At 34.0% G+C, this 24,315-nt stretch overlaps 1 protein-coding gene across 1 annotated transcript; it reads right to left on the bottom strand.

The window, feature by feature from the left end:
* Positions 1-17,818: 17,818 nt before the first annotated feature.
* LOC145625381 (WAT1-related protein At1g25270-like) lies at positions 17,819-23,377 on the bottom strand. The gene is made up of 7 exons (XM_081678437.1): positions 23,199-23,377; positions 22,966-23,061; positions 21,928-22,044; positions 18,655-18,910; positions 18,391-18,549; positions 18,146-18,300; positions 17,819-18,049 (listed from the first exon to the last, which is right to left on the bottom strand). Exons 1-7 carry the CDS (start codon positions 23,375-23,377, stop codon positions 17,944-17,946), a joined length of 1,068 nt encoding a protein of 355 aa, XP_081534563.1. The 3' UTR covers positions 17,819-17,943.
* Between the last annotated feature and the right edge of the window lie 938 nt (positions 23,378-24,315).

Here is a 24,315-nt window from a genome sequence, read left to right as displayed (position 1 = left end):
TTGACATATGTGCTTTTTTCTCTTAATTTATATCCTTAGTCACTTAAAAGCAATTGATATTGGAATGTTAGAAGAAAGAAACCTTACATTTGCTTAAAAACTTGGAAAATAGGCATGGTTTTAGCCATATAGGCCAAATTTGGATGATTTTGGATGAGTTAGGGTCGATATTTGACATATGTGCTTATTTCTCTTAATTTCTATCCTTAGGCACTTAAAAGAAATTGATATTGGAATGTTAGAAGAAAGAACGAGTCCATTTGCTTGAAAACTTAGAAAATAGGCATGGTTTTAGCCATATAAGCCAAATTTGGATGATTTTGGATGAGTGAGGGTTGAAAATTGACATATGTGCTTATTTCTCTTAATTTCTATCCTTAGGCACTTAAAAGCAATTGATATTGGAATGTTAGAAGAAAGAACGAGTCCATTTGCTTGAAAACTTAGAAAATAGGCATGGTTTTAGCCATATAGGCCAAATTTGGATGATTTTGGATGAGTTAGGGTCGATATTTGACATATGTGCTTTTTTCTCTTAATTTCTATCCTTAGGAACTTAAAATCAATTGATATTGGAATGTTAGAAGAAAGAAACCTTACATTTGCTTGAAAACTTAGAAAATAGGCATGGTTTTAGCCATATAGGCCAAATTTGGATGATTTTGGATGAGTTAGTGTTGTAAATTGACTTATGTGCTTTTTTCTCTTAATTTCTATCCTTAGGCACTTAAAAGCAAATTATATTGGAATGTTAGAAGAAAGAAACCTTACATTTGCTTGAAAACATAGAAAATAGGCATGGTTTTAGCGATATAGCCCAAATTTGGATGATTTTGGATGAGTGAGGGTTGAAAATTGACTGATGTGCTTAATTTTCTTAATTTCTATCCTTAGGCACCTAAAAGTATGCGATATAACTCCATATTTTTGGTTGTTTTTTTAACAATATTTTTTTTTATCTTCAATATTTTGTAGGACACCTACCAGAAGAAGCTCGAAGAAACAAGGAGTCAGGGGATTCAGAAGAGTCCCAATGAGTTGTACTGGGAGTCGGTGGGTGGGCGCAATAAGAAGGGGCGTGTTAAGGGACTTGACCAAAGTGCATATCTCTACTATGGCAAACAGGGTCGAGGTTCCCGTTCTTCACAGCAATACACGCCGTCTGTCATTTCTCAAATGCAAGACCAGATGGAACACAGGGTGCAAACTCTCCAAACTCAAATGGAAGCCCGAATGGCTGAAATGGAGAGGAGATACAAGGAGATTTTCGATGAGATGAGGAGTCGTCTCAACAACAACGACTCATGTTCCACCATTCATCCTCAGCATCGAGACCCTAGGAACGACCCGGGTGGTGGTGGAGCAGGCCAGGGTTTCCAGGCGATTGCGTAGCTTAGCTTTAGTCTAGCATAGAATCACTCTAACCTAGCTTTTGTTTGGTATAGATACCAAAATGTGGACTATCTTTTGTACTAGGACATAATTATTATATATATATGTACATAACCCTAATTTCGTAGGTCGGTAATTAATTTTTTTAAAACAACAATTTTAGGACTCAATATTTAGTTTTAAAACATAATTATTATATTATTTGTCGATTTATCATTAAAAAAATTCAGGTTTGAAAATGCAGAAAATTACAAAAATTTGTTTTGGGCTGGAAATACAATTTGCGACGGAATATTTCGTCGTAATTTACATATTTGCGACGGAATTTTCCGTCGTAAAATATAATTTGCGACGGAAATTTTTGTCGCAAAATATAATTTGCGACGGAATTTTCCGTCGCAAGTTATTATTTACGACGTAATTTTCCGTCGCAAATATGTAAATTACGACGAAATATTCCGTCGTAAATAATAACTTGCGACGGATTTTCCGTCGTAAATAATATTTTGCGAGGGAATTTTCCGTCGTAAATAATATTTTGCGACAGAAAATTCCGTCGCAAATTATATTTTACGACGGAATTTTCCGTCGTAATCTAAGGTTTGCGACGGAACTTTTTCCGTCGGAAGTTTGCGACGGATCTTCATCAAAGGCCAATTCCAAGTCCGACGATATTATTTCCGTCGTAAATTCCGTCGTAAAGTTGGTTTACGACGGAATTTCCGTCGTAAAATGGCCATTTTCCTACAAAGGGTTTTCCGACAACCATTTACGACGGAATTCCGTCGTAAACCAACTTTACGACGGATTTTACATAGTTTACCTTTTTCCGTCGCGATTTTGCTGTTTTCTTGTAGTGCCAGCACAAGACACCGCGTGATCACCAAAAATATCTCCAGTAAAAACCCTCGAACAAGCAGAGCACAACGTCGAGATAGAGAACAATGGAACACCCAACCGATAGGACAACACACAGCGATAAGTCTTGGCGTTCATCGTCTGACCCAATCCTGAAATAGGAACCTCCCGAAGCCAAGCAGAGGTGTGATCACCCTGCTGTGATTTCCATAATGCTGATTGTCGAGGAGTTAAAGAATAAGCAGATTCTGCAGAAGCGGTAATCTTTGTGAAATATATATCTGTCAATTTCTTCATGAGTTTAGGGGCAGCAACCTCAGTAGGATTACTCAAAATGTCAGACTCCACTGTTCCATTAAACAGAATCAACGCACCCTCAAAGGCTCGTCCAAGACCAACAATGTCAGCATGCCGAAGAAGTTGTGTCTGCAACCCAGCTGACTGTAACCGAGAAGCAAGAAAAGAATAGTGACGAACATCATCTGCAGAATAAACAACAAGCCCTCCAAACGCAAATGGTAAGGTGACAAGTCTCCACTGCCAATCACCAAACCCAGGCCTCGAAGCAGTAACAATACGCTCCAAGGAAGATCGAAGAGCAGTATCAAAAGTGCGATGAGCCACCTCAAAAGTACTAGGAGGACAAGTACGTAATGCAAAGTAGAGTTTTGAAACTCCAGTACATGCCCTAAGTAACAACAGCTCACACTGAGGATCATCGAGCATAGCGACCTTATCCATAAGGGCAATGGTCTTGGTCACCCTCTGCATCACAAGCTCACCACTAAAACCAGAATCGGAACTAGCGGGACCTCCAAGTAACTTAACACCACGCAAAGGTCGAGCAATATTAGGTGGAAAGACACCCACCAGCCTGCTTCGAGGGTCTTCTGTAGGCCAGAAAACTTCAGTTTTTTCCACATTAAGACATAACCCAGAACGAGGTCCTTCCTCCATAATCAACTGCAGAACTTGCCCCACCACCAAAGTGTCACCAATAATCGTGCTGTCATCTAAATACCAAGCCTGAAGACATACATTAAAAAATCTCTCTGATTTTACACACCAGGGGTTGTAAAACCAAAGAAAAAAGCAAAGGACCAAGGGGATCACCCTGCTGCACCCCTTCAGACGACCATAAGGTATGGTCCCCATAATACAACCTGGCTGGATTAGAATAGCAGTATTCTACCCATCGCGAAATTCCCGGACAACGACGACGTACCTCACGTAACATGACCGAGCGATCAACCAGATTGAAAGCATTTTGAAAATCCACCAACAACATAGATAGACCAACATCAGAACCACGGTCCTCAATCAACCGATTCACCGCATGAAGAATTGCCTCACCACCCGAAGAAACCCCAACACCAAATTGAAGGCCATCAAAGTAACTCCCTAAAGACTGACCAACCATAACAGCACCCACCTTCGAAACGAGACGCCTCCAAAACGTACCCACAGCAATAGGACGGATACCACCACTGGGCTTGACAAGTGGCGTAAGAGGAGCACTAGCAATGTACTCTCCTACTTCCATAGGACATCTCCCAGCTAGAAAGAGATTCACCACCCCAGTAATAGATTCAACCAACTCATCTGATACTGCCACAGCTGCACCACTCAAGCAATCCATAAGATGTTGAGCACGCAAACCATCCCTACCACATGATGTGCCACGAGGGAAACTCCTAATCCGATCCAAAACAACAACAGAAGTCGTAACGAGATGAAGGTGATCAATAGGTATATCAGGCAAGGATGGAGCTGGAGATGAAGGGTGCTTTGACTGTAAATCTGCAAGAGTGGCGTCATTATAAGGTGGAACGCCTGAAGAAGAAAGAACCCGAACTGCGGCAGTGTAATGGCCATCGCAAATCTTCCTACGACACTGCTTAATATTACGCTCTTCCAAATCAATGTCCTCATCATCAACCGACGACAAAGAAGGAGAATCCTCTGCCAAAATTTCCCTCACAAGCTGCAAATTACCACCCGCTACACTCCAAGAACAAATAGCACGGGAAATACTCTCTTCTTGATGCCGACGTCTTACCGAAGACCGAGACTCACGACTACTCCGCCAACGAAAGATTTTAAGGATGCAAAGAGGTAACACCAACAAAGAGACCCAATTAGAAATGTCTTCAGGCTTAGAGATCACCTTATCAAGAGCACCTTTCAGAACCCGAGAAAACCCCAAACGACACTTGGGAGCTTAGGGATAGACTTAACAGAGCGAAACCCCTTAGAGAATAAACAATCAAGGAGAGCCACATCAAAACCACCGTTATGATCTCGCACCAATCCATCCATACGATCAACTCGAGCAGGAGAAGAAGGAGATTGCGGCTTGGTGAAATTATGAAGCACAAAACGAACAACACCATCACCTTCATCAGGGGGTGACACATCCTCATCCCCACCATGACGACACTTAATACGTACCGTGTGCGTTTTATAGCAAACTCCACATAACCAAATCCCCATACGCCTAAAAGTAACTTCTGCCTCATTATAAACGGCCAAATTAGAAGTAAGAGAATGTCGGGTGATATCTCGCGCACCGATACAACAATGACGATCACTAAGATGTCTGATTAGAGAACGTCGAGTAAGGCCATTTCCACTCCCATCTTGACAACCACTAAGACCCACAAAGGGACAATGAAACTTCACAACGACAACCGACATAACTGACTTGCACCACCCAAAACTGAAATACACCCGAAAGAGCACCAGAAACTGCCACAAAACAGCACCAGAAACTGCCACAAAACAGCACCCAAAACTGCACCCAAGAGCTGCCGAAACTGGACCAGAAACTGCACCAAAAACTGCTGTAAAAACAGCACCCAAAACTGCTCCAAAATCGCCCCCAATATCGAAAAATCGCTGGAAATATTGATCACCTAAACCCAAAATATAAACTAACGAAGAACCTCCTCTGAACCACTGCAGAAACACGCCCCAAACACCACTGAACCTACAAGAAAATTCGCCAGAAACGCACCTAAAAACAACCCAAAAACCTTCCCGAAACTGATAAAAAAAAACGGCTGCCAAACTGCCCAAAAACCGACCAGAAAACAGCAAGAAAACACGCCTGAATCACACCAGAAAATTCGCTGGAAACACACACAATTTTCGCCTGAAAATCACCTGAAATTGCACCCAAAAACACCCCACAAACTGCCAGAACAAACCAGAAAACAGACCTGATTAGAAAGTCGGTTTATGACGATCACCATAAACAAAAAAAAGAACCCGACGCTGCACCAAAAACCGCCAGTAAATTCGCCTGAAAACCGCCTGAATATTCGCCTGAAAACCTCCCAAAAACTGCCTGAAATACGCTCTAAAACAGCACCAAATTGAACGAGGAAACCGCCTGAAAACAGAGCCGTTGCTGCCCCATATATGCCGGACCACCGCTGCAGACGTCGCCTATTAACCTACCGGAAAACTAACGTGGAACCTGCTGCCGGATTATTGACGAGGAATCGCAACCTGATCGCACCCTAAACGCATATTACTTTATTATTATTATTATTATTATTATTATTATTATTATTATTATTATTATTATTATTATTATTATTATTATTATTATTATTATTATTATTATTATTATTATTATTATTATTATTATTATTATTATTATTATTATTATTATTATTATTATTATTATTACCACTACTACCACTACTACTACTACTACTACTACTACTACAAAGTCAATCAATTTGCAAGAAATTGGTGGGGAGCCGAGATATAATCTGGGTCCCCACCCCTCTAGGTATAGCGAACCCGATCCTGCTGAAGATGTGATCAGCTGTACGAGCACCAATATCCTGAGTTTTAGCAAACGCCTGAACCCGCTTCAGCAATGCAATAACATCCTTCTTTAATTCCCCCAACGAAGAAAAGGAGAAAGGAAGAAAACCATAGCCAATAGCCCTGCAACGCGTCCCATACTTGTCCCGCTTCCGCTGAGCCGCCGCAGACACAACACGACCAGGAACGAAGTCAGACAATCCCGATTGTGTCAAAGGTGAAAACCCCGTCAAGTCAACACATACATCAAGGCCTATATCCCAGGAATAAAGCAACACATCTGCTGGTCGAAGAGCCCCGTCATTCCCTCCAGTCAACCCAACATTAACCTCCTTTCGAGCAGAAATCTCAGACCGAAAACAAATACTTCCTCCGTTTTCCTTTTATTGCATCATAAGGACTTTTACACTATTCACTTAATTTTCTTTGACCATCTTTTGTGATTTATCTATTAGGAAAAACATAGTCATGTAGGATCTAGTTAGATTCGTCTTGAAATCTACTTTTCAAATAACAATTTTTTATAATTTTTACAAAAGTACGTATAATTAAAGATATTAATAGCCAAAGTAATGCATTGGCAAGCGTGAAACTCCTTATGGTGCAATAAAAAAGAACGGAGGAAGTATCAACAAGGGTGTCACGAACAACCTTGTGCCGATATTTAATACCCACCATCCCAGCACAAGACTGCATGATCCCCATAAATATCCCCATCAAAAACCCTTGAGCAAGCAGAACACGGTGTTGAAATGGAGGACAAAGGAACACCCAACCTGTAGCAAAGTACACTACGATAAGTCTTACCATTCATAGTCTGTCCCAAACCCGATATCGGGGTTGTCCGCAACCAGGTTGAAGAGTGATCCCCCTGTTGGGATTTCCATAAGGCAACCTGACGCACAGATAAGGAGAAAGTGGAATCCGCAGGCGCAGTGAGCTTCGTGACATATATATCTGCCAATTTTTTCATGAGTCTGGGGGCAGCGATCTCACTAGGGTTACTCATAAGGTCAGTCTCCACAGTCCTATTAAAAAGACTAAGAGCATCATCGAATGTCGGTCCTGGACTAACAATACCAAAATTACTAAGAAGCGTAACCTGGAGACCTGAAGACTGTAGACGCGATGCAAGGAAAGCATAGTGCCGAACATCACCTAGACACCCAAACCACCATATTATTATTATTATTATTATTATTATTATTATTATTATTATTATTATTATTATTATTATTATTACCCCTTTTCTGATTTGTTTATTTCTTGTGATTTTTTTTTATTCATAAAAAGTTACGGTTGTTCTTGTATTGTTTTTTCAAGTATATGTCGGACTCTGTGATAGTCACGTTTGCGTTTATAAAAAAATAAAATGTTGATATGAGTGTTTTTTTCTATCTACAAATTATAAGTGATTTGGTCCTCATCTCGCCTTCTGCATGAAGGTAAATATGATCATTATGCTTATGTACTTCGTAGGTTATTTTTAGTTAACTCATGTATTGTTTGATAATATTAGTATATTGCATAGTCGTAATATTTACTTAGTACTTATAAGGCTTGATTTTGAATGCGTTTTTTATGTGTAATATAATATTTCCGTTGTTGTTATACGTAATATGTTAATTTGTAAATAATTTCACTTAATTTATTAATATGTTGAAATTCAACTATAATAATGTTGCAATATAATACACAATTTTAAATGAATTAACATGTTGATGTGTTTACTGGTTAGTTTTTATTATAATTAAATTTTCAGAATTTGGGGCTTGATGTGAATCGAGACTTTTTTTATAACTATCTTTATTGCTTTACTTAGTTACTCTCTTGATTTTACCTTATTCTTGGTTTTTATAATATTTTTGTTATTTTATTAGTAGTAGTTATGAGGTCATGGGCTTCCAAAGTTGTGTTAATTAGTTAGTGGATTATCTTGGTTCATTAATTAATTATTAGGAATTTATCTAGTTTGCTTGCGGATCAAGTAGGATAGATTTATTTTTCCTATATATATTAGTTGTATGTCAATTATTTTGATAGGATGTTTTATGAATAAAAAGTTTAGTTTGTTGAGATTTTGCTTGAAGAGAACTTTATTAAGGTTCAAACTAGTTGTTAACTAGGATTTTGGGATCGTTGCTCCTAAAATAAAACTTAGAAGTCGTTGCCTTTTAAGGCTATCCTTCAAATTTCCACCATTAAAATAACTCAAATCTTTCCATCAAATTAAAACCGTCAAAATAAGCATCAAATTAGTATCAGAGCCAAGTTTGTGATTCCTCGCGACTTACACGATCATGGTAATTAGAACAAATTTTGGTTGCTTTTCAAGAATCACGGCAATTTGCAATTATATTCGTGTAGTGTACTTCGTCTTCGAATCTGGAAGTAAGTATTACTTATTAGCGAGGTACGTAATTCTTGAGTTAGTCGGTGAATTTGTCTTTTAGTGCACATTGAATTCTTGATTTACTTGCTGCAAAAGTGCAAATTATAAGTGGGTGGAGTTAGTGCTTTTGTGAAATTCGATCATATAATTAGCGTTTAGCAAATAAAAAGAAATTATTTTTAGTATTTGAAGATTTATTTTTATTCCGCCTGCTATTACGATATTAGAGTGCTGAACTGCTGCGTGAATTGTTAATCCTTGACCATATTATCATTGGGCTTTATTTGATTAGTTTACAATACTTGTCTTTTAATACGTGATAATTTTCTGAATATTTTCGACATCATGAGTACTTTAACAAAGGAAAATCTAGATATTATGCTTGTTGATATGATGAGAAATTTTAATGCGAGTCTTGAACGAATGAATGAGAAAATTAAGAAGAGTACCCAATAAATTGCTCAAACCAATCAAAGGGTCGAAACTTTGTCAACTCAAGTGGTTGGAAAAGGAAGAATAATTAACAATGAACAACCTAGGGCAGTCATGAGAAATTTCTCCATTGACAATGATTGAGATTTGAAGTTGTTAGAACTTTCGGAATTTAATTTACAGGTGATGGGGATGCTGAAGACTTTTTAGATTGGGTTCGTCACATGGAAAAGGTCTTTGACTACAAAGGTTTTGATGAGCAAAAAGCCTACAAGGTTGCAAACCTAAAACTGACAAGATATGCTTCTCTATGGTTTGAAAATTTATTACGTGCCAAGAGATTGAGAGAAGATGAGCCGCAAATTAATACTTGAAGTGAGTTGAAGAGACAATTAAGGAAATAGTTCCTTTGTACCACGGGAATTTATCCAAGATCAATTCTTGAAGTTGAATCATCTTGAACAAAAGAATCTCAGTGTTTCCGAATACACTAAAGAGTTTGAGAAATTGTGCATGCTTTGTGATTTGCAGGAAAAAGAGGAGATGAAGATCGGACGATACATAAAAGGGTTAACACCTTCGATTCCTCACAAGGTGGAAACATCAAATTATGTGTTTTTTGATGATGTCTTAAGGTTGGCGGAGAGATTTGAGAAGTAAGAGAAAGAAAAGAAAACTTCTTATTTCAAGGAGAGGAAGTCATTCTTTAATGGTGAGGGTCCGAATCACAACAATGCTCTTAACTCTAACAATTCGAACAATGAAGGGAAGATGATTGTTGTTACTCCCGAACAAACTGCATTGGCAAAAAAAGTTTGTTTCAAGTGCCAAGGCATGGGACACATTGCTAGAGATTGTGGCAATAAAGTGACGGTATCCAAGAAGGAACATAGAATGTTATTGGCTTATCTTGACCAAGAAGAGAAAGTGAATGAGAGTGCATGTTTGCTCAATACGGAGAAAGAGTTTGATTTTAAAGAGTTTGAGGGTCAAGAAAAGATTACTCCTAAACCTGAACATCGCCATATTGATATCTTAACTAGAGTTCTGCATACTAATTTTGTTCTTCCTACTAAACATGAGCAAAGGGAAAATTTGTTCTATTGGTATATGCAAAGTAGGTGATAGAAGTTGCTCGTTGATCATAGATACGGGATCGTGCACCAATGTTGCATCTACCAAGTTGGTTGACATTATGAGTCTTTCCACTAGAGACCATCCTATTCCTTACAAGCTTAATTGGTTACATGATGGAGATGGACTACAAGTTAAAAGGCAAGATTTGGTGAACTTTTCTATGGGTTCATATTCTAATAGTGTGTGGTGTGATATTTTACCTATGACTGCTTGTTCTATACTCTTAGGTCGTCCTTGGCAATATGATCGAGGGGTGTTATTTAATGGTGTTATAAATGTTTATTCAGTGAAGGTTGGGGACAAGAGAGTACGTCCAATTACATCCTTTACCACCTAAGGCGCCACCTTTATATTCAAGCTCCTGCTAGAGAGTTGTTGATTATGTTTAAGCTTGATAAAAAAGGAACGAAGGGCTAATATGTTGTCGTTGAGAGACCAACATCCTTTAATTTTGAGATTGGTGACTATGTTTTCTTATCTTTGAATGCTAAAAAAATCTTTAATAATTCTAGAGGTAAGAATGAACCATTAGAGGAAGGACCTTTCAAGATTATGCATAGGGAGAATTATGATACATTTCAAGTACTTCTTGGAGCGGGAATTTGTGCTACTATGAGGGCTAGTGACTTGATACATTGTCTTCCGAACGAAACTTGAGGGCAAGTTTTTTTAAAGAGGGAGGGAATGATGTGAATCGAGTCCCCCTTTTTTTATAAGTATCTTTATTGCTTTACTTAGGTACTCTCTTGGTTTTACCTTATTCTTAAAGTGGGGGTTTTATAAGTGAGTTTTTAATAGTGTTTTTGTTATGTTCTTAGTAGTAGTTTTGGGGTCTTGGGCTTCCAAAGTTGTGTTAATTAGTGGACTATCTTGGTTCATTAATTTATTATTAGGAATTTTATCTAGTTTGCTTGCGGAGCAAGTAGGATAGATTTATTTTTCCTATATATATTAGTTGTATGTCAATTATTTTGATAAGATGTTTTATGAATAAAAACACTACAACAAAATAAAGCAAAGGTAACAGTGAAAAATCATTGCCTAATATAACAAAAGTGTTGCCTTGTAGCTAAGGCAACACATATGAGGCGTAGTATATGCCCCCGTTGTCTATTCATAAGGCAACACATTTTTATTCAAAGGCAACAATTTTGAAAACCAAGGTAAAATAATACATAAGACAACACTTTTACAAAGACAACAAATGAAAAATGTTGCCATCTAAGGAGACAATTCAAAAATGTTTCTAAATGTTGCCACTCCCAAGCATTTAGTAGGTTGTAGGGCTCGAACTTCTGACCTCAAAGTCACAAGGTGACTTCACCACCAACTCCACCAAACTATATATATATATATATATATATATATATATATATATATATATATATATATATATATATACACATTACACACACTCGCCAAAAAAGCAATATCTTAAATTATGTTGTCTTTTTAATATAAATGTTGTCGTAGATGGCAACATAGATATTAATGTTACATTTTCAAGCAATAGTTTTGTTATTGTTATCTTTTCATGCAACAAAGATTATGTTTGTTGTCTTAGACTAGAAAAAGGTAACACTTTAAGCGACTGTAGCCTTATATATTCTAGAGCAACACTTTTTTATCTGTTACTTTAATTAAAGGTAACAAATAAATATTGTTGCTTTAGATTACTAAGAGTATCATTTCTGTAAGTGTTGCAATCTTAAGTGTTGCCTATTCTCATTTTTTTTTGTAGTGAAAGTTGAGTTTATTGAGCTTTTGCTTAAAGAGAATTTTGTTAAGGTTCAAACTAGTTGTTAACTAGGGTTTTGGGATCGTTGCTCCTAAGATCAAACTTAGAAGTCATTGTCTTCTAAGACTATCCTTCAAATTTCCACCATTAAAATCACTCAAATCTTTCCATCAAATTAAAACTGTCAAAATACGCACCAGGGCCCTAAAAGTATTTTAACATTATATTTACTGTGTTTTTGTTTTAATCCAAAATCATTCATTTCGTGTCCTAATAATCATTCATTTCATGTCCAACTTATTAAAAATTAAAATCCAGATTATTTTGATCCATAATCATAGTTCAATTATTTTTTAGTTGGGTGGGGATTGAAAAGAGTTTTCCAATATTATAAGCCCAAATCCGACTTAAAACGAATTGAATAAGTTATGGTTGAAATACAAACAGTGCCATTATGATTTTTTTGCCTCATAATTTTTATCTAGATCTTGGATGGTTAGATAACACTTAAAATTATCTTTCCAATAATATATCATAATCCCAATTGTGATTAGAAACAAAAAAAAAATGATTAAAATACTAAACTGCATGTATCTGAAACAGACACTATTCCATTATTTAGATCATATCTTAAACTATACAAAACATACCAATTTTATTTTAATTGGGTTGGAATGTAGAATTCCAGAGCTATTCAACGATACATTATTTATCTTATTCCGATTTTCGTATCAAAAGTTATGATGAAATAAAAAACCGCAAAAACTATTGTCCATCGCGCCGCGATATTCTTGTCACACCGCGATGAAAGTAGTTTTACTTCCATTCAAATATGTATCTTTTTTAGATCGTTTGACTCACTTTTTCTTTATATATAGATGTTGTTTTCCTCCGTTTTAAATCAGCAACACCGCTCACATTACTTGATACAATATTCTTAGCCTAAGCTTAAAATCATCCTTGATACATCATAATCACCCACAATACATTCGTACTCTAAGCCATACTTGATGTTGCCTTCAAGCTTGACGTGAAAGGTTGATAGTTCTGAGAGTTTGGTCCCAAATCTATATTTCTATTCATATTTGATTGAGTTCATTATTTACTGTATTGACTTTCTTGAAGTTTACTAACGTGTGTATTATTTTATAGCAAGAAGGTCAAAGCATCAAAGTAATAAGTAGTTTAATTACTCTTTTAAATTTGAATAGAAAGCATGTTTAGGATGTTAGGAAATCTTCTCAAGAACTACCAATTAAAGTACGTGTTTTAAAAACAACTACTTATTATTAATTTTTTTTTTTAAAAAAAAAAGAACTACCACAAACATGTAAGAACTTTAACTAGAACTACCACTCTAAAAAATTCCGGTTAGCATATTCGGCATGTATGTTATACTTTTTACCTTTATCTCATAAAATCACCATCTAAATTGACTAAATTACCTCCCGTAAAGGTAAAAATTGAGACCCAAATGTCAAAGATTCTACCCGAAATTGTTAGAGTTAGAGTGGTAGTTCTAGTTAAAGGTTTTACAACTTTATGGTAGTTTTTTTTAAAAAAAAAAATTAATAGGTAGTTGTTTCCAAAACACGTGCTTTAATTGGTAGTTGTTGAAAAAATTTCCAGGATGTTATTTTAATTTCTAGTACCATGATTAGGATGTTGATTTTAATTGCTAGTATTATACGCTTAGATCATTATTATTAGTGACATGCTAGGATTGGTTATTAAGTCGTTTAATATCATGCCTAGAATCTTATTATTGATGATGTTATGATGATGATTGTTATATTAACCATATGTTGCTTGATTATTCACGATATAATTGTTATTGCTTGATCACGCCCCTTTTTGCAGGTTTAAAGGAAATTTGTATTTGAAATCACACATAATAAGATAATTAATAATTTGATTTAGGCTTAATATGATTTTAATTCAAGTGATCACCAATAATAGATTTATTTGTTCATTAATAATCAACCAATATAGATTAAACAGGTTTAATAATCAACCAATAACGTTTATATGTTGATTGGAAAACACACATAAATATCATAAGAATTAAGTAGACCCTTATTTAGGGTGAGTTTCAATCTCTTTTAGGTTGGATTTGTACCATCGTCCCCGAACATCTAGTCATGATTCCGGACAACTATGGAGTTAGAGATCTTCGTGATTGTGAATGGGGTGTGTAGACACCCATTTGTGTCTCCCCAAAACCAAACCCGGTGATGAGTGCCTTTCGCGTCGAATCATAATCGAATGAAGCGAAAGTGTGGAAAGTCTAGTGTTGCGGATAGTTTTAATTTCTTTTCTCTTCTCTCTGTTTTTGAAAACTTATTTTAAGAAAACATCCAATCCAGTTTGGTTGGCCCATGATATGGGTCCAATATTAGTGTAGTTGGATGGGCTTGACAAGACCTTTCCAACGATATATTATAAGCCCAATTCCGATAAATATCGAGGAAGTTATGGCCAAAATACTAAACTGGGCCCGATTTGGTTTTTATATGAGGCCCAATGATCTAGAGGAGGGCCTATTATTAATTATCATTCCTAAAGCTATTAGGATTGATTATAGTCTTTTAGAATACTCTAGAAGGTTCTTTTAAATCCTAATGGGGTTAGGATTGATAATTATGTTTTAAAGAGTTTGAAAGTGAATAAAACTACTTCTTTTAAGAATCCTTGTTTTGTACGAAGTGGAATATATTCAGATTTTATTTTCATGCCTCATAATATTTATCCTAATTTTATATGGTTGGATAGATCTTGAAATTATCTTTCCAATGATATATTATAATATTAAATCCGAGCTATAACGAAAAAGATATGAATGAGACATGAAACTTTATCCAAAACTGACACCCTTCCACTATTTTGGCCATATCTTTTTATCTATAAAATATTTTAATCTGATTCTAATTGGGTTGAAAAGTAGACTTTAAGAGCTTTCCAAGTACATATTATATGCCTTATTTGAACTTCCGGATCAAAAGATATGATAAAAACAAAAACGCGTGAATTTCTAGAACCAGGCTTGGCGCCTGGCGCCTGGCACCAATAAGCTGGTGCTGGCGCCGGCTCTGTTTTGCGTGCGCCAAATGCTCTGTTTTGATATTTTATCTTTTTGGCTGATTTCTCTATAAATAACGTAATAAAAACTCCGTTAGGATTCACCTACAATCAGTTTTCATTCGCAATCATTAATTCACTAATTCTCTCTTAATCATTCACCAACTCTCATCAAGATTTTCTTGATTATTCTCTCTCTCTCTCTTTTTCTAAACTAGCCTTTTCTCAAATACAAAATTCCGCATTCGCAAGACTTAGATACACCTAGCCATATTTGAAGTTGTCTTCGCCCTAGATGTGAAAGGTTTAATTTCTGAGGGTTTGGTCCCAAATCTCTATTTTAATTATTTAATTTAATTGTTTTGTTTATTATTTTCCTTGAAGTCACTAATGTGTGTATTTTGTTATTAGAAAGAGGTACGAGGCATCCAAGTAAGTACTTTAATGGTTTAATTGATATTATGATATAGAAATCATGCTTAGATTGTTATTTTGATTCCTAGTATCATGTTAGGATGTTTTCCTTAATTTGATGTTTAGGGTGACAACAATAAATTCCTAGTATCATGTCTAGGGTAACTTTAATATTAAGTATGATGTCTTTTATGTTCTTCCTAATATTTATGATTGTTAGTATCATGTTAGGGCTAAAGATTTGATTTTTAATGCTTAGTGACATGCTAGGGTTTGTTATTAATCTTGTTAGTATCATGCCTAGGATCTTGCTATTATTATTATGCTTTAATATTAACATGAACATGATTATGATTATAATTGTTATAATTTATGATGATTGTGAATATTATTATTATTATTATTATTATTATTATTATTATTATTATTATTATTATTTTGATGATGATTATTTTATTTATGATAATTATTTCAATTATTATTAATATGATGATTATTTTATTTTATGATTATTATCATGATTATTTCAATTATAATTTATTTTTATGATGATGATATTTATTATTATAATTATTCATCATGATTATAATTAATTTATTATGTTGCTTGATATTTATTCTTTATTGCTTGATCACACCTTTCATGCATGTTTAAAGGGAATTTGGTACTTGTAATCACGCTTAATAAGATAATTAATAATCTTGTTTAGGGTTAATTTGATTATAATTCAAGTGATCACCAATAATAGTTTATTTGTGCATTAAATTCAACCAACATAGATTAAACAGGTTTAGGGTTAATCCTATTGATTGTATGTTAGACGGAAAGCGCACATAAATACGATCAGAATAAAGTAGAGGCCTATTATAGGGCAGGTTCAATCTCTTTTAGGTTGGATTTGTACCTTCATCCCCGAACCCTTATTTGGTTCTAGACTTTATGGAGTTGACGATCTCTTGGATCGTTAAGGGGTGTAACCTTCATCCTATGAACGGTTTACAAGTTCCTAAAACTTGTTGGCGACTCTTTTGCTCTATCTTCTTCCCTTTTGGACGCCACCGTACTTTAGTGTATGATCATAGTGGGGTTCAAGCATGGGGTTAGCGCTTGAAATCTATTCCCTACAGGGTGTAACCTTCACACTCGTGAACGGTTTACAAGTTTCTAAAACTTGTTAGCGACTCTTTTATTTATATTAAGCTTCTTTTCCTTGGAACGCTGTCATGCTTAAAAGCACGAACCTCTATAGGGATCGATCAACAGAAGATATATTTGAGTGTTGAAAAATTCCTACACAATGGATACATACAATCAAAGACAGATTACACTCTATTCACTCAACACAACAAGGAAGGGTTTATTGCTGGTGTATGTTGATGACTTGATAATTACAGGAAGTAATTTGAAGTTAATCTCTCAAGCAAATGAGTATTTGAACACCCAATTTCATATGAAAGATATGGGAGAGTTGAAATACTTCTTTATTCGGAATAATAGTAGTTGGTGAATATAATCTCATCAACCAAAAGACTCTTACATTTCCTATGGATGCTCATGTGAAACACATTCAATCAACATGAACTTCTTTAGAACATCCAAAAGGCTCATAGGGAAGCTCATTTACCTGACTATTACTAGACCAGACATTGCATTTACTATGCATACTCTGAGTCAATTCCAAGGCCCTCATCAATCCAATCAAACTAATCGCAACCTCTATGTCCTGTCTCGAAATTATAAAACTTGCAACAATAACCCTAATTCGCAACAATAAGTGAATTAGGATGAAGATGCACTCATTTAATGACTAATATATACTTACCGAACTTGGTTCGAATTGAACTTAATTAGAATATAGAAGGGCAAATTTCTTTTTTTTTTTCTTTTTTTTTTTTTTTTGAAAACAATGAATTTGGGGGTTCTAATTAGGGTATTGGGTAAGCAATTGCACATGAGAAAGAATGAATATGGGGGAAAATGAAAGGAAAGGAGGAAAAGGGAGGGAAATCGTGAAAAAAAATTGAGAGGAAGGGGGCTTTCTTTAAGATAACGTGCAAGTCACGTGTTGGTCAACGTCGGAGTAGACCAGTCAACACTGACTTTTCTGCAAGTGGTACTAAGTCACAAACTATTTTTTAAAAATTTGTACCCTTAGACAGCTTTGGCTTTAAAAGGTCCTATTTATCAAAGAAATGCACTTACTTACAATATTCTTTTAAGCAAAATTTTCTAAGATTTAATTCTCGTTTCGGGTTGGTTGAAAGGTGTCCTCTATTGAATATGAGTTCACTACTATCAATGTATATTTTCTCATTATTTATTTTATATATTGTAGAAGAGTTAATTAGTTCTATTCATACACAAACATACACCAGTATAACATTGGTAGGAAAATGGTAAAAGTTAAATTAATAACTTAGCTTAATGCATAGATCAAGAGATCTCAAATTTTGCATAGTAAAACGTACATAGCTGGCGGTTCATACAATATAATAGTACTACAATGAATCCATGTATACAAAGAACTACAATGAATCCATACAATAACTTACATAGCTTTCTTGCACTTCATACACAGTTCCATAAAAATTTCTAAAAAAAAAAAAATGATGCAACAATTGAAGAGGAAGTTGGAGATAGGAAGCTAAGTATGAATCAGCTTCTACGCCCTCTCCTCCTCATCTCTTGAGGAACTATCCTTGTTATCACTTTTTTTACCCCATATCACAAGATAGAATCCAATTATAATTACAATGGATCCTATCAAACTGTAAAAACAAAAACATAATAATATTATGAAATATTTACTTCATTTTTAAAAATTAATCTAAAAAATGGTAGTATTATAAAAAAAATCTACGTACCTTCCTAAGTGAAGGGGCTCGTCTAAAATGAATGGGCTAAGTATAGCCACCATGATGAAGGTGAGTGGGCTAAACATTGCAGAGAAAAATGAGTTGTTTTCTACATTACACCACCATGTAGTTAAAATCATCATAAGACCGGAAGAGGTAATTGCCTACAAGTAAACCAATTAAATCATATTATTAATCATCAAATAAAACAATTTTTAATTATAACTAAAAAAATAAAAAATTGAAAATCTTACAAGATAGCACATCATAATGCTTTGAATAGTGAAATTGATTCGCCAATATCCCAATTTCCGATCCTTAATTGCGGCGAATATAGCACATTGAATTGCTCCCGTCCCCAATATTAGTCCTGAAGCTCTTGGAGAATTTGGGTAGCATTCTAATAACTTGCCCTAAAAAGTTAATCAAATCATACACATTATTGAGTATTTTGAGAAACATATTAAATTATAGAAGAGGTAAAGTTAACAAAATATAAGGAAAAGACATTGTTATACCTCAATTACATTTGACAACGCTGAAAAAAAACAGCTGCCGACGGCTGCAAGAATGTCGTAATAATCTTGATGTTTTAAAACATGTGGTTCTTGCCCTTTAGGATATATCTGGACAACCTCAGGCGCTTGTAATTGAGGTGCGAGATTAAGATCAACTCCCTTATAAAAGGTAACAATTATAGCTCCAACAACGGCTATAATCGTACCTAATACTTTATATCTCCAAAGCCAGTTATGTAAATTTAAACTCTCCTTCCTAATCAAAAGAAACTCATTACAATCAATTAACAAGCTTTATGTAATAAAAAATAATTAAGTTCCAAATTATTTGCAATTACCTACAATCAATTATGTCAAAATATTATGGGGATTGATATGGTGTTGTAGATTAGGTACTACTTGTATGAAGTACTAGACAATCTAACCACAAATATCATTCTATGCTCATGCATTGTACTCCGTACTCAACTTTCATAATACTGTATTTTACTATCTAATTGTTTGATATCCCACGATTTTCATCTATACAATTTTCATCTAAACTAATAAGTCATTTTTATACTCAATTTTTTTGAGTAAATTTTTTATGGATTATTTTAGCCATCCAGCCTACAACTAGATTCGTATTAGAGGTTGTTCATGGAAGGGACAAGTGTACAACCCACTAACCCAGAAAGTTTGGCCCACTAATAGGTGGGCTTGGACAACTAATTTTTTTTTTTTGAAAGAAAAGTATGCAATTAGTATTATGTGCACCATGGTGCACCTAGAAATAGGTGCACCACGACTATACTTTTGAACATTTAGTAAAAAAATTTGAACATTTTACAAAAAGTGAACATTTAGTAAAAAGAATATGAACACGTCACAAAAATTGAACATAAACATGCAATTTTTATGTTCATATTTTATTAAGAAATGTTCATTTTGTATACATTAAAAGTTCAGTTTATATTACAAAACTATTGAATTATTACGAATTAGTTCAAAATTTGTTTGACTCGTAATAATTCAAAATTTGCGATTGTTCAGATTTTTTTACTAAATGTTCAAAATCTTTTATTGTTCATATTTTCTTACTAAAATTTCAAAATTATAGGCGTGTTGCATTGCGATTGTTCAGATTTTTTTTACTAAATGTTCAAAATTGTGATGTTCAGATTTTTTACTAAATGTTCAAAATTCTTGATTGTTCAGATTTCCTTTACTAAGCTAAATGTTCAAAAGTATAGGCATGATGCATTGCAATTGTTCTGATTTTTTAACTAAATGTTCAAAATTTGCGATGTTCAGATGTTTTTACTACGTGTTCAAAATTTGCAATTGTTCAGATTTTTTTACTGATTGTTCAAAAGTATAGGCGTGGTGCACCTAGAAATAGATGCACCATGGTGCATCTTAAAATTTGCCAAAAGTATGTGTGGGGTGGGCTAGACTCAGACCATTAGTATAAATGGGTGGTCATGGACAAGACAACATTTAACTACTTACCACGGGCTAGCCTGCTCACCCAAGTATTAATGTTAATATTTTAATGCATAATTTTTTCCTCTAAAATCACTTACTAAAAAAGTTATTGTTACATAAAAATAATAAATTATGACTTTTCCCTCAGGAAAAAAAAACCTTAAATATCAAATTGTCAATTATAACCATTACACATTTAATTATTTTCTTTCACATGTATTTCATATTTTTTTAATACTGAGTCTACATATAGTATTTTTTGAAATTCCCGTCAAAAAAATATATATTTTTTTTGAAATTGCTTGTCTATATAAAATATATTATACGAAGTATTAACTTTTTTTGGTAAACTATTCACATTCAATTAACTATTGTGGAAAATATAATCGCAAAATATAATCTTTGTAAATATTTTTTAAAAAATACAATCTTCTACTATAAGTTTCTATGTGGAAAACATAATATTTACGACATTACAATATATGATCACTGATAAATAAGTATGTAGGTACATAATTTTTTTTGACAATAATCGTGCATGGAACGGAACCTAGCCTAGTATATTCAATAGTCTTAGAGATATAATATCATTAATATCGAAAAATATATGTGTGATATATTTTCCGTATTGATCTTATTAGGAGAATACTATATTTAGATTTATTTATGTTAAAGATATTAGTTAGAGAATATATTTTTAGGATATAGTTATACTAGTATACCTTTTAGCAAGATTATTTCCAATCCTATGAGCGTAAGTTTTGTATAAATACTCTACCTATTGATGAATAACAATCAAGCAATACAAAGTCATTCTATTTCTCTCTTCACCCAAATTTTTCATAAAGATTAATTAGCATAAGAAATTAAACAAAGATTATAGACCCATTGGCCTTTCGTTTAATATGACAAATATGGACAAATTGTCAAGCCTGCATAAAATGGCTTGATTGTACCACATTAATAAGCCAATTGGATAAAAATGAAGTTTAGACCCTATCTATTTCCAATCCAAGCCCGTACGTAAACGATCACCATTCACCTATATTATCGTATGCATTTTATCCGATTACCACCGGCCAGACTCTAGCTTAGGATATAAATAACTCTATAGTCTGTACTACAATACATCTTACAAATTTAATTGCTAGTTCCATTGCACAATTAGCAATATTAATCATTTAGTATAGCTCACAATTTCTCTGTGAAAACAAGTCTACGTATGTTTGTCTAAGGCATGTACTTATTTCAAGGTTAGTATAATTTTTGAATACTCGTATTATTTCAACTGGAAAAGTATGGGAAAATGTTATAAGAATCTATGATCAAATATTTCAAAATTTTAACTACAATAGAAAATAGTGGAAATTACAAAACGTGAAGTACTTATTTTAATTGCTATTCAAAAAAAAAAAAAATAGTTATTTTAATTATAATAAGAAGCCCATTAGTAGCATGTGAAAAGAAGTGGTAATTCACTAGCTCATATGGTTGCTAGATGGGCTGTGAATGCAAACTCGGAATTTATTTGTATGGATTCTTTTCCCCAAAGCCTTTTTACTTTGGCGGAAATTGATTCAATATAATCATGCTTACTTGCCTTAAAAAAAAAAAAAAACATCGTGCAAGTAGATACCACCCTTTAAATAATACTTAGTTGTTTAGTGATGATGATTAATAATATACAGATATTGGTATGCTAACAAAAACCATTTTCCCACTCGTAAAAAAAAAAAGGGACCATTTTCCCTAATCTTTGATGCTTATAATTAAAATACATGAATAAAATGATGGGTTGGTTAGTACCTGAGTACAATGGCAAAGATAAATGTCATTGCGGGGTAAAAATTTGATATTGCTGCAATTTTTGACACGGAAGATAGTTGTATACCCACCACCGTTAGGTTATTGCTAACTGCAATGCTGCAAAAGTGCAAAGTACAAGTATATTAAATATTTATCTATCAATCATAAAGACTAACAGCCCTACTACTAAAAAAACCCCTATTAATTTGGACTTGAAAGATAGCGTGTGTGTTAATCGATTTCCCAATTTACATGCATAATTGTTTACATTATACTATCCTTTAATCAAACTTCAATACCCATCAATCCATCATCCTTATATCCCATTAAATCCTCAAATTATCAACCTTGCCATAAATAAACTATCTGTTTCTTTTATTTTGAACTTTATGTTCTATTATTTTACCCTTATAATGTATTTTTTGATAACAAAACAACAATGCATCATATTCTCGACTTTAAAAGTGTGTGGGCCTGTGGGGGATTTGAGCACTGTATGACTCATAAGTCATAATCAATTACAATACATCATTTAATTTGTTCTAGGGTCAAAGTGTCCCAATTTGGAAATTTCAATTGCAATAATTACTGTACAAAAGTGAATGGATGATGTATATAACTAAAAATTGGACATTGGATTACTACCTCCGTTACATATTATTTGCAACGATTAGACATTTTTCCTCTTGATGCACCATTTTTCCTCTTGATGTCAAATCGTTGCAAATAATATATAACGGAGGTAATATATTGATTTACCCATAATTTCATATACCGCTTGATGCACCATTTTTTACTTTTATTCTATTTTGGGTTAACAAACTTTACTATCATGCATCCTCTTAATCATTGAGTACAATATTTTACGGATTCAATTTCTCAGACCTTTTAATCCTCTATTCTTTCTTTATCCTCTCTTTTTAATCCTAGTTTACTTTACACCCACTCACTTTCTATAAAAACAATTATAAACAACAAACGGTTATAGAAAATAAATATATAATAATTCATTGGAGAATGATGATATGATATACATACCCAAAAAATCCGCATAAAAATACTAGTCCAGCAGCTGTCCAGGTAAAAGAAGGTTGGTCGTTGTTCTCGTTACCTGACGTTGGTTTGTTTAAATACCTAAAATCATATTATATAAATAAATTTAAATAATTACTATAGTAGCTAAAATTTCATTTTATGCGCAAAAGAATTTCAATTTTATTCATAAATTGAAACTTTGTATAATATAAACTGTTCAAATAGATAAGTTATACCTTTCATAAAAATATATTCCGGGTATATAGAATATGGTTGCCAAAAGCAGGCGATAGGCAACCATAATTCTAAGTCGGCCTCCTCTTTTGTCTTCATATTTAAACATCAAAAGGACCAATCCCGCTATTATTTGAGCAACTACCATGATCAAAGTGCTGATAACAGATTTACGACTCATATTTGACGTACAACTAAATCCAAAAATAAGAAAATATAGTAATTATTAGTACATGCATGTTTAGGTTAACCACGTACACTCATATAATTCCACATAAGTCACTTGTATTCTGACAATAAAACTTCCTACAAATGATAATAAATTCAAGAATTGTATTAAAGTCATATAAATTCAAGAATTGAATTAATGTCCTAGCTAATATGAACCTAAGGCAGTACACCCCTAAATTACAAGCTAGCATTGAAACCCATAATTCCGAGACTTTCTTTTCCTTATCTAATCTATATCAGCATATCCTCTGATCTTTCTAATAATGGATTATTATGGATGGACTACATTGTTCAAACAGTATAGGAGGTAGGTGAACAAGTTACCTCTTATACTTGAACGAAGTAAATAGTTCCACCTGCTCCTGGTTTTATAAGAATCAACACGGACGGTGCAATAAATGTTGGAGGTTGTAGCTAGGGATGCTGCAGGTCGTGTTATCGGTGGCGGTGCGAAGGGAAGACTGCAGAAGTTGAGGTTGAGGTTGCCGAAGCTCTCGCTGCTAGATTGGGGTTGCGGGTTGCCTTGAGTCTTGGTTATCAAAACGTGGAGCTGGAGTGTGATGCTGCTAGTTTATCAAGTGCAATTATTAATTTGAAGTGTTTTGGAAGGTCTGTGCTAGTGTATGATCTTCAGGTGGAAGATATATTTGCAGCTTGCGGGACCATGTGAGAAGAAAGGGGAATACAGTAGCACACTTATCTGCTAGTGTAGCTGGTGCTTTTGAATGATTGTATATTTTACTATTTTAGTAACGTAGAAAACATGCAGCTTATGAAATACTTCATATATATATATATATATATATATATATATATATATATATATATATATATATATATATATATATATATATATATATATATATAATTTGTGTTAGAAGTGATCCC

The sequence above is a fragment of the Chenopodium album genome, chromosome 3 (assembly GCF_948465745.1).
Source record: "Chenopodium album chromosome 3, dcCheAlbu1.1, whole genome shotgun sequence".
Lineage (NCBI taxonomy): Eukaryota > Viridiplantae > Streptophyta > Magnoliopsida > Caryophyllales > Amaranthaceae > Chenopodium > Chenopodium album.
This window is presented reverse-complemented; position numbering and strand designations above follow the sequence as displayed.

Excerpts from the sequence above, each read along its gene's own strand:
- LOC145625381 (XM_081678437.1), bottom strand. The coding sequence starts at position 23,377 with ATGAGTCGTAAATCTGTTATCAGCACTTTGATCATGGTAGTTGCTCAA. Across the intron at positions 18,550-18,654 it reads CGTTGTCAAATGTAATTGAG|GGCAAGTTATTAGAATGCTA; the intron begins GTATAACAATGT and ends TTAACTTTTTAG. Across the intron at positions 18,050-18,145 it reads GAGCCCCTTCACTTAGGAAG|TTTGATAGGATCCATTGTAA; the intron begins GTACGTAGATTT and ends TTGTTTTTACAG.